Source organism: Rhinatrema bivittatum, chromosome 1 (genome assembly GCF_901001135.1).
Source record: "Rhinatrema bivittatum chromosome 1, aRhiBiv1.1, whole genome shotgun sequence".
Lineage (NCBI taxonomy): Eukaryota > Metazoa > Chordata > Amphibia > Gymnophiona > Rhinatrematidae > Rhinatrema > Rhinatrema bivittatum.
Window position 1 is genome coordinate 487,337,884 of NC_042615.1, and position 15,458 is coordinate 487,353,341.

At 49.3% G+C, this 15,458-nt stretch overlaps 1 protein-coding gene across 9 annotated transcripts in view; it reads left to right on the plus strand.

Annotated features, from left to right (window-relative positions):
- HUWE1 (HECT, UBA and WWE domain containing E3 ubiquitin protein ligase 1) overlaps positions 1-15,458 on the plus strand; it is a 907,188-nt gene that overhangs the window by 646,557 nt on the left and 245,173 nt on the right. For all 9 annotated transcript variants that reach the window (XM_029607938.1, XM_029607967.1, XM_029607972.1 and 6 more), the window contains 2 exons: positions 6,979-7,157; positions 7,758-7,847. In XM_029607938.1, the coding sequence (XP_029463798.1) occupies positions 6,979-7,157; positions 7,758-7,847 (269 nt within the window). The remainder of the gene's footprint in view (positions 1-6,978; positions 7,158-7,757; positions 7,848-15,458) is intronic.

The window sequence follows — 15,458 nt, forward strand, 5'->3', positions numbered from 1 at the left end:
TGTTTCCCAGGTACTTTTCTTTCTCCAGATCGGCCTCTCCAAGAGTTTGTCTTTCAGTTCTTTGCGAGTGCAGGTCTCCCCTCTCTGTTCCCTCTTAGGTAACATTGACGGTTACTCACTGGCAGGGCAGCTCATTCGGATGTCGTCCGTTTCCTCAAGGGGACCAAGCACTTGAATCCGCTGGTACGGGTTACTTGTCCCTCGTGGAGTCTTAACTTAGTTCTCCGGGTTCTCTGCAAAGCTCCCTTTGAACCCCTACGGAGGGCTACACTTAAGGATTTGACTCTCAAAACAGTCTTCTTGGTATCCATTTGTTCCGCCAGAAGGGTCTCAGAGTTCCAAGCTTTGTCGTGCAGGGAGCAGTTTCTTCGTTTTTCTGATTCAGGGGTATCCCTCAAGACTGTACCCTCTTTCTTGCCAAAGGTCTTGTCTTCTTTTCACGTCAGTCAGTAGAACTTCTGACCTTTTCTTCTACAGATGTAGCAAACATGTCTGGGGGTGATCTGCGGCGCTTGGATGTGAAATGGATTTTGCTGCTTTACCTCCAGGTTACAAATGAGTTCTGGGTCTCTGATCACTTGTTTGTCTTGTGGAGTGGCCCAAATAAAGGTAATAAGGCTTCAAAGGCCACTATCGCACGTTGGCTAAAGGAGGCTATTGCATCGGCTTACATCTGTAAGGGCTGATCAGTTCCGGAAGGCTTAAAGGCCCATTCCTTACGTTCTCAAGTCACTTCTTGGGTGGAGAGTCAATCTGTCTCTCCATAGGAAATATGTAGGGCAGCTATTTGGAAGTCCCTGCATACTTTTGCTCAGCATTACCGCCTTGATGTGCAGGCTCCAGTTTTTGGTTCTTTCAGGCGGCAGGTTCTTCGAGCCGGACTGTCTCGGTCCCATCCTGTTTAGGGAAGCTTTGGTACATCCCACGGTCTGGACTGATCTGGGTATATACAGGTAAAGGAAAATTTGGTTCTTACCTGCTAATTTTCGTTCCTGTAGTACCATGGATCAGTCCAGACTCCCTCCTGTGCTAGGTCTATTACGTCCGCTCGAAGGTGATTTTCTTTACAGGTTTATGATTACCTGAGTTTTCTATTATTACTTAAGGCACCAGAAGCATCTCACAGATGAAAATAAAATAAAATTTTATGCAAGAGCGTTTGTTCATATAGAATTTTCAGTTGTTCACTTGTTCAATTTCAGTTTTTTTCTTGTTACCTGCTTGATCCTTGGGAAGTTATATCTGCTTTGAAAATGTTTTATACTGAAGGGAGATGTAGGGTAGGCTCTGTCCTAATATGGGATACCCTTTCAGTTTTGGTCTGTCTCCATCTGCTGGACAGGAGGCTCAACCCACGGCCTGGACTGATCCGTGGTACTACAAGAATGAAAATCAGCAGGTAAGAACCAATTTTCCTTTCCTCCCCCTGCTGCTGCTCCTCCTGAGCCTTTTTCTATGGAGTTTATCCTGTTACTACATAATGCTTGCTTAGCAAGGCAGCAACAGGACCCAGCCTCAGCTCCCCCCCCCCCCCCCCCCCAGGTGATCAGGCTTGATGAAACTGGGAACTCCATGGCGCGCTCTCAAGGACCAGGAGTCGTACAGGAGTCCCACTGGGGTCTTCAGCAGCAGGGGTCCACCAGGGGCACCCTACACCAGGGGTTCTGCAAGGCTCCTCCCGTGTCCGGGTGGTTGCCCATCCCCTCACTCCTACTTCGCCACCTCCTCGGGATCCTACTATCGATCCAGACCTGGATGACCCCACACCATCTGTGCAAATGGAAGGGAATGATCCGCGGGTCTTGCGACTCTTTCGGAGGGATGAATTGGATCCTCTTATTCCCCATGTCCTCGCCGAATTGGTTATTGAGGCCCCACAAGATGCTGCAGGGTCCACTACGTCAGCTAAAAAGGGTGATCCTGTCCTGGTGGGCCTCCGCCCACCAGCGAAGACCTTTCCCTTCCATCCCATGCTCCTCCAGTTGTTGTCCAGGGAGAAGGATGCTCCGGAAGATTCTCTGAGGGTTGGCAGAGCAATGGATAGGTTATATCCGCTCCCTGAAGAATCCTTGGATTTTCTTAACGTCCCCACAGTTGATGAGTCGGTGTCTGTGGTTATGAAGAGAACGACCATTCCAGTCACTGGGGGCGCTGCGTTGCGGGATATGCAGGACCGTAAACTTGAAGTCTACTTGAAGAGAGTCTTTGAGGTGTCAGCTTTGGGCATCAGAGCAGCGGTCTGTAGCTCTCTCACACAAAGAGCAGGTCTCAGATGGGTAATACAGCTGCTCAGTATCCAAGAGCTACCTCCAGAGGAGGTGCAGCAGGCAGAATGCTTAGAAGCAGTAATAGCTTATGGAGCTGATGCTCTGTATGACCTACTCCAGGTACTGGCCAGATCCATGGTTTCCGCAGTCTCTGCTAGATGCCTGCTCTGGCTCTGCAACTGGTCGGCGGATTCTTCTTCCAAGTCTCAACTAGGCTCCTTGCCTTTCAAAGGAAAGTTACTATTTGGCGAGGAGCTGGACCAGCTCATCCAGTCTCTGGGGGAGAATAAGGTACACAAGTTACCCAAAGATCGTCCTCTGAGCTCCAGGACATTCAGCTCTACTCGTACCCGTTTTCGGGGTCAGTGTCGTTTTAGTCAGTCAAGACCAGTTTCACAAAGGCCGTCCTCCTCCAGGTCGCAGGCCTGGTCCCATTCCTTTCGGGGCCGAAGATCAACCAGGGATAACTCCTCTCAAGGTGCACCCTCCAAGTCCTCCCAATGAAGTATTGCTGGCCCACTCTTCGACCCCCAGGATAGGGGGACAGCTGTCCCTCTACTACGAGGAGTGGGTCAAAATCACCTCAGACCAATGGGTCCTGGATATTCTACAACACGGCTACGCTTTAGAATTTGCTCGGCCCCTAAGAGACAGGTTTGTCTTCTCCCCGTGCAGACCAGTGAAGAAACAATGCATAGTTCACCAGATGCTTGATCGTCTCCTGAATTTAGGGGCTATTCTCCCGGTGCCCTTGGCGGAACAAGGGTTAGGCCATTATTCCATCTACTTCGTAGTCCCCAAAAAGGAAGGGTCTTTTGGTCCAATCCTTGATCTCAAGATGGTCAACAGGGCCCTCAAAATTCCACATTTCAGGATGGAAACATTGCACTCTGTGATAGTGGCGGTACACGAAAGGGAGTTCTTAGGCCTTTGTCAAATCCAAGGAAGCTATCTCCACATCCCTATCCTGCACGACCATTGGCGCTTCCTTCACTTCAAGATCCTCAGCCAGCATTTTCAATTTCAGGCCCTGCCCTTCAGGCTGGCGACCACACCATGCACATTCACCAAGGTGATGGTTGTCGTAGCGGCGGCACTACGGAAGGAGGGGATCCTAGTGCACCCCTACCTGGACGACTGGCTCATCTGAGCGAAGTCTAGGGATCTGTGCCAGCGAGCGGTTGACAGAGTTCTACATCTTCTCTGCTCTCTTGGATGGGTTGTCAATCTTGCCAAGAGCAGTCTTACTCCATCGCAGACACTCGCCTTCCTAGGAGCACACGTCAATACCATGCTGGGCAAAGTCTTCCTTCGTCGGGACCGGGCGCAATCTCTACTCGCTCAGGTGCAGCGCTTCAGCTGTCTTCCGCTCCCCACGGCATGGGACTAACTCCAAGTGCTGGGCTCTATGGCTTCAACTATAGATTTAGTTCCTTGGGCCTTCGCACATATGCGTCCTCTACAGAGTGCGTTACTCTCTCGCTGGAAGCCATTGTCTCGGGAGTTTCAAGCACCCCTCCCACTGCCGAACTTGGCCAGGGACAGTCTGCTCTGGTGGCTCAGTCTGGATCACTTGTTGCAGGGAGTGGACTTGGAGGTCAAACAGTGGGTGATCGTCACCACGGATGCCAGCCTCTCTGGCTGGGGGGCAGTGTGCAAGATGCAGTTGACTCAAGGTCGATGGACGCCCATGCAGGCATCATGGCCGATCAATCGTCTGGAGACCAGAGCGGTTCATCTTGCATTGAAGCGTTTCCTGTCCCTAGTCTAGGGGCAAGCGGTGCAAATACTCTCCAACGCAACGACAGTAGTGTACGTCAACTGCCAAGGAGGAACGAGGAGCCGTCATGTATCCCGGGAGACGGATAAGTTGATGGTGTGGGCAGAGCTCCACCTCTCCAGGCTAGTGGCATCCCACATAGCGGGAGTGGACAGTATTCAAGCAGAATTCCTAAGCCGTCAACGCTTAGATCCAGGGGAGTGGGAACTGTCCAGAGATGTGGTGAATCTTCTCTTCTGCCAATGGGGGACCCCCCCATCTAGACCTAATAGCCACCCAACAGAATGCAAAAGCTCCGCGCATCTTCAGTCGCAGAAGAGAGCACGGTGCAGAAGGAGGGGATGCTCTGGTCCTCCCGTGGCAGCGGAACCTGCTACTCTACGTGTTCCTCCCATGGCCCCTGGTGGGAACGGTGCTTCGTAGAATAGAAATCCACCAAGGGCCAGTAATCCTCATGGCACCGGAATGGCCCCGAAGGCCATGGTTTGCGGACTTGGTCAACATGGCAGTGGAAGGTCCTCTTCGTCTGGGACTTCTGCCGAACCTCCTAAATCAGGGGCTGATATTTTTTGACCGGGCAGATCACTTCTGTCTTGCAGCCTGGCTTTTGAAAGACGCAGGCTGAGAAAACGAGGTTACCCGGAGGTTGTTATTTTCACCCTCCTCAAGGTCAGGAAAACTTCTACGTCCATCACATATGTCCGTGTCTGGAAAGTATTTGAGGCCTGGTGTGACTCCATGCATATTTCTCCACGTCGTGCTTCAGTAGCCAACATTCTTTCCTTCTTACAACGAGGTCTCGAGAAAGGTTTGGCCTACAATTCCCTGAGAGTTCAGGTGGTGGCCCTTTGTTCTCTCGTGCGTCACCTGGAAGGAGCTCCTCTTTCTTCTCATCCTGACATAGTGCGGTTTTTGCGTGGAGCAAAGCACATAAAACCACCAGTTCACAGTTTGTATCCATCTTGGAGCCTAAATTTGGTCCTCAGGATCCTGAGCAGCCCACCTTTCGAGCCGCTGGCAAGAGCTACCCTGAAGGATCTCACTCTCAAGATGGTTTTCCTGGTGTCTATATGTTCAGCTCGAAGGATCTCAGAAATCCAAGTTTTGTCGTGTAGAGAGCCCTACCTCCGCTTCACAGACTCGGGTGTATCCTTGACCACGGTACCATCATTTCTGCCTAAGTGGTCTCCGCTTTTCATTTGAATCAGTCGGTGGAACTTCCATCTTTTCCGGCCAAAGAGTCCAGAGAACTTCGGCTCGATGTCAAGCGCATCCCCATTTGATATTTGGAAGTTACTAATGATTTCCATTTATCGGACCACCTCTTTGTACTCTGGAGCGGTCCCAACAGAGGAAACAAGGCTTCTAGAACCACTATTGCTCGTTGGCTAAAGGGAAGCGATTTCTTCAGCGTACATCAAGGCTGGTCGCTCACCTCCAGAGGGTATCAAGGCTCATTCGCTTCGTGGTCAAGCAGCTTCTTGGGCAGAAAGCCAGGCTGTCTCTCCGCAGGAGATCTGCAGAGCAGCTACCTGGAAATTGTTGCACATGTTTGCACGGCACTATCGTTTGAATGTCCAACCACCGATATTTAGCTCTTTTGGTGTTCAAGTCATTCGAGCTGGGCTATCCAGGGCCCACCCTACGTAGGAAGCTTTGGTACATCCCACTGTCTGGACTGATCCGGGTATGTACAGGGAAAAGAAAATTATTTCTTACCTGCTAATTTTCGTTCCTGTAGAACCATGGATCTGTCCAGACGCCCTCCCTAAGGATTTATGGGATAGGGATTATTCTCAGCTCGACTGCTTAATTTACTTGTGATGTTTTGTGACTGACTAATGGTTCATTTTTGCAAGTTTTACACGTTTACAGTTCAAAGTTCGATGTTTCTTGATCTATCCAATGTTTTTCTTACTTGCTTTGATATTCTTTATACTGAAGGGACACAGAGGGCACTCCAACCTATTAGGGGGCCGTCCTTACAGTTTTTGCTCTGACTCCGTCTGCTGGAAGGGGGACATAACCCACTGTCTGGACTGATCCATGGTACTACAGGAACGAAAATTAGCAGGTAAGGAATAATTTTCTTTTCTATAAGATATTGCAGCCTTTAATGACTCAGTACAAGGCTTTCTTATAGTGCTCAGGAGCAGCACATGGCCCGTGGACTTCAGGATGTGATCCTTGCACTGCAGTGCTCAGGTCCCAGAACTGAATTTAGCAATGTCAGCAAAGGCTGGAATGACTTTCTTCCTGACTCGTTAAATAGCTTCAAGCACTGCCCTCTCCCTCCCCCAACTCTGTTTCTCCTGTGTATGGGCATTGTTCTCTCAAGAATGAAGTTAAGAAGTATTTTTAAAACTATTAAGAGAAAATATTTTTTTTTTTACTCAATGCATAATTATGCTCTGGAATTTGTTGCCAGATGATGTGATGAAAGCTATTAGTGTAGCTGCGTTTGTGGAAAAGTCCAGTAACCTTTATGAAGGTAGAGTTGCAGAAATCCACTGCTTATTCTTGGGTTACGCAGCTTGGAATCTACCCCTTGGGATCCTGCCAGGTACTTGTGACCTGGATTGGCGAATATTTGGAAACAGGAAACTGTGCTTGATGGACTTTTGGTCTGATCCATTATGGCAAGTCTTATCTTCTTATGTCTTATGTAAGAACAGTATCTGTGCAGTATGGCCCTCTTCACAATGGAAGAAGTTGGAATAGGATAATTCATTCACAAATAGTGTTTTAAAAAAAAAAAAAGCCATGGGGGGAATGGGGAGCCAGAAAGAAAATCAAGAGTATTAGAGGTGAAGTCATTGAGGTCCTAGATCTGGTAAGCACAACAATGTCACTGTTAGACCTTGCTGGTGGGTTCCATATCTGTATGTCAGATCTTTGCCAGAGTTGACTTGAGTATTGTAATTCCTGCAGGTTACTGGGCCCATCAGCCGCAGCAGATATTCTACAACTGAGCAGTAGTCTTCCCATGCAGAGCCGGGGCCGAGCCCGTCTCCTGGTGGGCAATGATGATGTTCACATCATCGCACGCTCGGACGATGAGTTGTTGGATGACTTCTTCCATGATCAAAGCACGGCTACCAGCCAGGGAGGTCAGTCACATGGTGGGGGAGGCAGTGGGAGGTGAATCAGAGGAGGGATTTGAGTCATGCCGAACAGGGACTTGACAAGAGAAGGAAAATGTCATGCAGGGGAGAAACAAGATGACCAAGGGGGTGAAAGTTATGCAGTGGAGAGAGTGATACAGAAGGAGAGAATGTCATACAGCTGGAGGAGGGATAACATAAAAATGGACAGTCAGCTAGAGCTGTAGGAAAGCGGCTTGTGGAAGGTAAGCTATGCAGAATGTGTGATGAGGGAGAGACGGCACTAAGAGGGAGAGGGGTGTGAGTGACTGGGTCAGCTCTACACAGAGCTGTATGGAACGTTTGCTCTGCACATCAGGAAGGAGTATGGATGAGGTCCAGAGCACAGCAGGCTCCTGCTCCACTTGCCTTAGTGTCTAGTGGTAGGATATAGTAATTATGCACCAGAAGCTTGGACAGAGGTCAGTCTTGTTAGTCCTTCTGGTAATCCATATTTAGACTGAAACAGGTAGCTGCCCACTAGGTCTGTGGGTAATTAAAGCAGGATTAGAGATTTTTTGAAGAGCCTGTGATGGCTACACTGCTTTCTCTGATCTATCTTTGCAGGAACTCTGTCAAGTATCCCCACAGCTCTGACCCGCTGGACAGAGGAGTGTAAAGTGCTAGATGCAGAGAGCATGCATGACTGTGTGTCAGGTGAGTGGCAGCAAGTCCCATTCCATTCCTGAGCTACACAGGTACTGTCAGAGGATACACGCATTTTATAATTTCTCTTCTGTCTGGATGGTAGGATATTATCTTAAATCTGCAGGGAGAGACCAACACCAGAACCTTGAAGAAATCCAGGAAGTAACATCATCCATCACCATTTGACCAGCCATCTGCTGTTTTGTTCTTTCAATCACTAGAAGTGTCTATACAGGACTATGCAATGTGTTTTTTAGGGACATTTCACAAGAGCATCAAATAAGGGTTGGTCTGTATGCATCCAGGTGCAGGTGTGCATGTGGGGCCTTGAACCCTACACACAGTATGTCCAGAAGGGAAAGCAAGATGAGCTCTCTATCTTCAGCACTGTGGCAATTTGAATGGAGAAGCAGGAAGAGCAGCTGGCCTCCATGCCCCATTGCTGCTGACTCTCTTCTCCTGTAGACTTGAAGGGGGAAGGTGAGCAGCAGAGGTGTGCACAGCATGTGCACTTTTTCAAGCAGGCACTTTTCAGCTTGTTCACATGCCGCATTACAGCTGTTAGACTTGGGTTAAGTCCCACAGCAAGAGAGATCTGGTAGCTGGAAACAGCTACTTGTCCTGCCATACCAGTGTAAACAAGTAAGTTATGCCTCTCTGTTAGCGAATGGACACATAACTGCATGTTTTCAGTGACATCACTCACAGTACATGAGTTGGTGCAGTAGTAAACCTGATGAGTATTTCTGTCTCCAGCACATACAGACGTACCTGGGCTGGTGCACCATTTGGAAGGCTCCCAGTTGATCTTCCTTTGGAGGCCCTGGTAGAACCCAAGAGGAGAGAGGAAGTAGATTTGGGTTGCCTCAGGGCTTTTAAGATCATGAGGGGCTCTAACTCCCTTAAGAGTAAAGTTTTCTTCTTGGAGCTCTGGCATGTTGATTCTCTTCCTTTTCATCCAGCCAGACCAGTCCAAATGCATAGGTTATGCCTCCCAGCCAGCAAATGGAGACAGAAACTACCAGGTTTGCTGACATCATCTCTTATAGGCTCCCATGCTGATCTCAGCCTGCCAATATTCTCTATTTCCAGCTTATGACAGGCAAGCATATCCGTGCTGTATCATGGTTTGGTTTAGTGGTTCTAGAAGAGTAGTAATAGCTTCAAAGGCATCAATAGCTTGTTGGAGTAAGAAAATAATGGGGAAGCTTACATATCCAAAGGATTGCCATGTCCCAAGAAATTGAGGGCATACTGTACCAGGGTGTAGGCTGCTTTATGGTTAGAACTTTTAGTGTTGCCATTGGTGACTTGCAGAGTGGCAACTTTCTCTTCCTTGCATACTTATTGAAAACAATAATGTCTTGACCTCCGAACCAGGAAAGCGCTTCCTTTGGTTCAGAAGCCTTGAGAGAGGGCTTTTTGACAGGCTATATGTGCAAACATTTTCTTTCCCTGTACGTACCCGGATCAGTCCAGACTCCTGGGTTTTGCCTCCCCACCAGCAGATGGAGACAGAAGTTTTAATGGACTCCGTCCTATACCCCTGAGGTGCCACTTAGAGTCTGTCAGTATTTCTCTGTCTCCAGCAGACTGTGGAGGTGCAAATCCCCTCCACTTCTTTCGCCGCGGCCTGGGGCCTCCGGGGGGGGGGTGTTTCCAGGAGGATCAGGAGCATTTGCCGGGGAGGGACCCCGGGGGTGTCCCAGAAGATTCTTCATCTTCATTCTCCTCTGACTTTGTGTTGCTGCTCCACAAGGCCTTTAAGGCCTGGAAAACAGCAAAGAAATAGGGTAGCAGGGGCTTTCGGGCAGCATCAGGGGCTTCTCATTGCAGCAGGGATGCTGGCTCAACCCATAAGCGGCCCAAGTCCCCACCAGTGATGGGAGCCGCGAAATCTAAGTGCCCTCTCCAATCTATTTCGGATCCAGTGGACACTACGTCTTCGGATACCTCGGATGGGGTGGACACACACCGCCACATGATCCACAAGGACCTGATGCAGATCCGGACCCAGATACCAGACCCAGCCTTCAAGCACGCAGGAATACCTTTGGTTGAGGGAGATGACCCCAAGGTGGTGCGTTTATTCAGTAAGGATGAGTTAGGACCTCTCATTCCGGCTATTCTGGAAGAATTGGGGATCGAGGTTCCTCCGGAAGATTCGCGGATGGGGACAGTGGATCCGATGATGGACTCCGGGGTCCAGCAAAATCGTTCCCCTTCCATATGTCTGTTACTGACCTGTTGTTTCGGGAGTGGGACACTCCAGATTTGGGGTTGAAAGTCAGCTGAGCTATGGATAAATTGTACCTGCTACTGGAGGAGGCTCTGGACCTTCTCAAAATGCCCAAGGTGGATGCAGCTGTATCTACGGTGACAAAGACCACCATCCCTGTGACAGAAGCCACTGCTCTTAAGGATTTGCAGGATCGTAAATTGGAGCTGTAGCTTAAAAAGATTTTTGAGGTCTCAGCCCTCGGGGTTTGGGCAGCCATGTGCAGTAGTTTTGCACTGAGAGCCAGCCTCCCCTGGGTGCAGCACTTAAAATCGACTGCAATTTTTTCTGAGGCGGAGGCTGTGGTCGCTTACAGCGCTGATGCGCTTTATGATGATCTTCGTACTTCAGGGAGAAACATGTTTTCGGCTGTCTCTGCCCACAGGCTCCTCTGGCTCAGGAACTGGTCTGCAGATATTTCTTCCAAAGCTCAGCTGGGATCCTTGCTTTTCAAGGGAAAGCTATTCTTCGGTCAACAATTGGAGGACCTGATTAAATCTCTGGGAGAGAACAGAGTCCACAAGTTGTCTGAGGACAGGCCTAGGACTCGGGATCTTTTTCCCAAAGGGCCAGATTTCGGGGAAATCGTTGGTTTTGTTCATCTCGATCTTCAGGGTCCTCGTCTCATCAAGGGTCCGGCCTGGCAACACTCCTGGAATCAGTCCTTTCGCGGCCGACGTCCTGGTAGAGACGGAGCCCCACAAGCACATGGTGCTCTCAAATCCTCACAATGAAGCGAAGCCGGTTCACTCTTCTGTACCAAAGATAGGGGGAAGGCTGTCTCTTTGTAGAGGAGTGGACCAATTTGACCTTAGATAAATCGGTCCTAAATATAATAGAACACGGCTACACTTTAGATTTTGCTCGGCCACTGCAGGACCGTTATCTGGGTTCCCCATGTTCTTACCGTCAAAAACGTCAGGCAGTACTAGACACACTATGACGTCTTTAAGAATTGGGAGCCATAGTTCCGGTGCCCACAGGAGAACTCAGGCGAGGTCGATACTCCATCTTCCGTCCCATCTTTGATTTAAAGAGTGTCAATCGCACGCTGAAGGTACCTCGGTTTTGCATGGAAACTCTTCGCTCGGTGATGGCGTCCATCCACAAGGGAGAGTTTTTGGCGTCTCTAGATCTGACGGAAGCATACTTACATATACCCATCCATCTGGATCATCGGAGGTATCTGCGGTTTGCAGTCCTCTGGCATCATTTTCAATTTTGTGCACTACCCTTTGGTCTGGCGACAGCGCCCAGAGTGTTCACCCAGGTGATGGTGGTTGTTGCAGCAGCGCTTCGGAAGGAGGGTATATTGGTATAGCCTTATCTGGATGAAAATCGGAGGACCTTTGCCGGACGGCGGTTCAGAAAGTGTTGCACCGGTTGAGTTCGTTGGGCTGGGTTGTCAATCCTGACAAGTCATTTAGTTCCTTCTCAGTCCCTGGCGTTTCTGTGTGCTCGATTCGACACGCTCCTGGGCAAGGTTTTTCTTACTGAGGAGAGATGCAACAAGCTTCTCGCTCAGGTGAAATCTCTACGGTCCATGCCTCTCTCATTGTCTGGAATTATTTACAAGTTCTAGGTTCGATGGCTTCCACTCTCGATCTGGTCCCGTGGGCCTTTGCTCATATGCGTCCACTTCAGTCAGCCTTGCTCTCCCAGTGAAATCCACTCTCTGAGCAGTTTTATCTTCTCCTACTGCTCACTGACTCGGCACGTTCCAGCCTTCTTTGGTGGCTCTGCCCGGACAACATGCATTGGGGGGGTGGACTTGGAAATTCCTTTTTGGATAGTACTGACCACCATTGCCAGCCTCTCCGGTTGGGGAGCAGTATGTCAGGGGAGAGCAGTGCAAGGACAATAGATGAGAACGGAATCCTCCTGGGTGATCAATTGGTTGGAGACCAGGGCGGTGCGAATGGCTCTGCAGGCCTTCCTTCCCTTAGTATATAGGGAAGATCGGTAAGAGTACTCTCCGACAGTGTGACTACAGTTGCCTACATCAATTGTCAAGGCAGAACCAAGAGTCGTCCGTTGGCGACGGAAGCTCAACTTTTGATCAACTGGGCGGAACAGCATTTGTACAAGATAGCGGTCTCTCACATTGCCAGGGTGGACAATGTGCAGGCCGATTTTCTCAGCCGCCACCAGTTGGACCCAGGGGAGTGGGAACTCTGAGGAGGTCTTTCAGTTCCTGTGCAACCGCTGGTCCAAGCCCGCCATGGACCTGATGGTGACGTGTCGCGATGCCAAGGCTCCTCGATTCTTTAGTCGGCGAAGAAAGACAGGAGCAGAAGGGGTAGATGCTCTGGTCCTTCCCTGGACAAGGGACATTCTGTTGTACGTGTTTCCACCGTGGCCACTGGTGGGCAAGGTTCTGCACCGCATCGAAGCTCATCCTGTAAAAGTGATACTCATGGCGCCAGAGTGGCCGAGGCGTCCATGGTTTGCGGATTTCCTGAATCTAGCAGTAGAGGTCCGCTGAGGTTTCGTCCGTCTCCGGATCTCCTGCATCAAGGGCCCATTTGTTTCAGAGAGGCAGATCGCTTCTATCTAGCAGCATGGCTTATGAAAAGCAGAGATTAAGGAGCAAGGGTTATTCGGATGCGGTGATTGCCACGCTTTTACAGTCCATTAAGCTTCTACTTCCATGGCGTACGTTAGTTTGGGGTGTTTTCGAGGCCTGGTGCCTAGACAACCAGGTGGAGCCATCCAGGGCTTCCATTGCAGATGTTCTGGCCTTTCTACAGGCAGGTCTAGCTAAGGGATTGGCCTTTAATTCTCTGCGAGTTCAGGTGGCAGCCCTGGGTTGTTTTCGGAGTAAAGTGTAGGGTGTGACTCTAGCAGCCCATCCAGATGTAGCTCGTTTTCTGCATGGCACTAAACATCTGCATCCCCAGGTTCGGCACCTTTGTCCCTCGTGGAAGCTGAATCTGGTCCTCTGCTCTGCTCCCTCTGTAATGCGCCCTTCAAACCGTTGAAACGAGCAACCCTGAAAGATCTGACTTTGAAGGTAGTCTTCCTCGTAGCTATCGCCTCAGCACGATGTGTATCAGAACTTCAGGCCTTATCTTGCAGAGAGCCCTTCTTAAGGATTACAGAGGAAGGGGTTTCCTTGCGGACAGTCCCTTCCTTTCTCCTGAAAGTGGCATCCTCTTTTCATTTGAATCAGTCGGTGGAGCTCCCTTCTTTTGAAAGACTGGATTTTCCTACTTCCGAATCTAGGGACTTACGAAAGTTGGACGTGAAAAGGGTGGTGTTGCGTTACTTGGAGGTTACGAATAGTTTGTTTGTCGGACCATCTTTTCGTGTTGTGGAGTGGTCCCAGGAGGGGTCATAAAGCTGAAGAGCCACTATTGCGCACTGGCTAAAGGAAGCTATTGTTTCGGCATGTCTAGTTCAGGGCCGTCCGATTCCGGTTGGTCTCAGAGCTCATTCTACTCTATCGCAAGCGACTTCATGGGTGGAATGTCAGCAGATGTCGCCACAGGAAATTTGTCGGGTGGCTACATGGAAATCTCTGCACACTTTTGCGAGGCATTACTGCCTTGATGTCCGGCCCCAGAGTCCGGTTCCTTCAGCGCTAGTGTGATCCGAGTGGGACTCTCTCAGTCCCACCCTGGTTAGGGAAGCTTTGGAACATTCCAGGAGTCTGGATTGATCCGGGTATGTACAGGGAAAGGAAAATTGGTCTTTACCTGCTAATTTTCATTTCTGTAGTACCATGGATCAGTCCAGAGTCCCACACATGGGGAAACGGAGAGTCAGCTCGGCTGGTTGTTGTTCAAATCTTCATATACTATATGCTCCCCTTTACAGGGTAAGAGTATGGGCATGATTTGGTTCATAAGTTTTCAAGTTGTTTTTCTTTCCTCTGCTGTGCGAGGGGGGTGAAGTTTGGTTATAGTGGAAGTTATGGTTTCTCTTTTCTGCTTGGGTACAGTGTAATACTGACAGACTCTAGGTGGCACCTCAGGGATATAGGACAGAGTCCGTAAAAACTTCTCTGTCTCCATCTGGAGGGGAGGCAAAACCCAGGAGTCTGGACTGATCCGTGGTACTACAGGAACGAAAATTAGCAGGTAAGGACAAATTTTCCTTTTGTGCAACTTCTTATAAGCTGAGTTAAAATGTGTGCTATGAGCCAGTATTAATACAAATATTGAGATTTCTTGTGTGCGCTATGTTTTGCCATGTGTGCGGGGTTCGTGACCTGTTTGTGCATGCACACACATGCATTGTTTAGAGGAAACAGTGCAAAAATCTGACACAGAGGCTTGCTGGCAGTTAGCAGATTTAGTCAGCCACTCCAAATTGGATTACATTCAGGTATTAGAAAAGGCAGGAAAAAAAAATATATTTTTTTTTTAATTAAATTCTGCATGTGGGGAGCCTGCCACCGGAGTACCTCTGTGGGTTCAAACTGAGTACAGAGCAGCTGCAGGGATAATGTCCCTATTGCAGGAGACAGGAGGGTCAAAGCTTGGTGTGCTGTGGCAGGGGGAGAACCAGAGAAATGCTGCCATTTTAAGTGTGCAGGAAGGGCCTGGCATGATCTCCTTTGATCTCTGTTTCCTTGGGAGGCCCAGCAGAGTTTTCAGGGAGGTGCTTCTGTGGGGCGCTCAGGGCTAGATACCCTTTTTCCTAAGTTTGTGCTATTTTTGTATAAAGTCTTTCTTTGCAGAGGCAAGCCTGCAGGAGACAAAATGGTTGATTCTTAAGAAACATCTCAAACTCTATATTCCATGGAGAATCTGAGCTATTTCTCCCCTATCTCCAAACCCCTTGGTGAAGTGATGTCATTTTTGGGGAGAGGGACCTTCTCTCAGGAATACCATCGTCCCATCCTTCTCAGGCTCCTAGAGGGGCAGATCCTGATCCCTATGACACCTGGAGAGACAATTCTTCTCAAGACACCGATGACTTGCCATCGCTACCTTCTCCTACTGAAAGCAGGAAGCGTTCTCCTCAAGAAGACCTATCCTTCATAAACTTTGTGAAGGAAATGTCTGAATTGGTTCCCTTCCAATTGCAGACTGAACAAGATGACAGACAAATGATGGAGCTGGATGCACCCAAAGAAATAACCTCCATCCCTATTCACCAGGTTCTTCTAGATCTCCTCAAAAAGAACTGGGAACACTCAGGTTCTTTTGCTCCAGTCAACAGAAAAGCTGATACCACTTACTTGGTCCAGTCAGCCCCAGGTTTCCAGAATCCTCAGCTGGATCACCAATCTGTGGTTGTAGAATCTGCCCGAAAAAGGGCAAAAAGATCAAAACCCCACTCTTCCTTTCCCCCAGGTAAGGAACAAACTCTTGGATGCCATTGGCTGGCTTGTC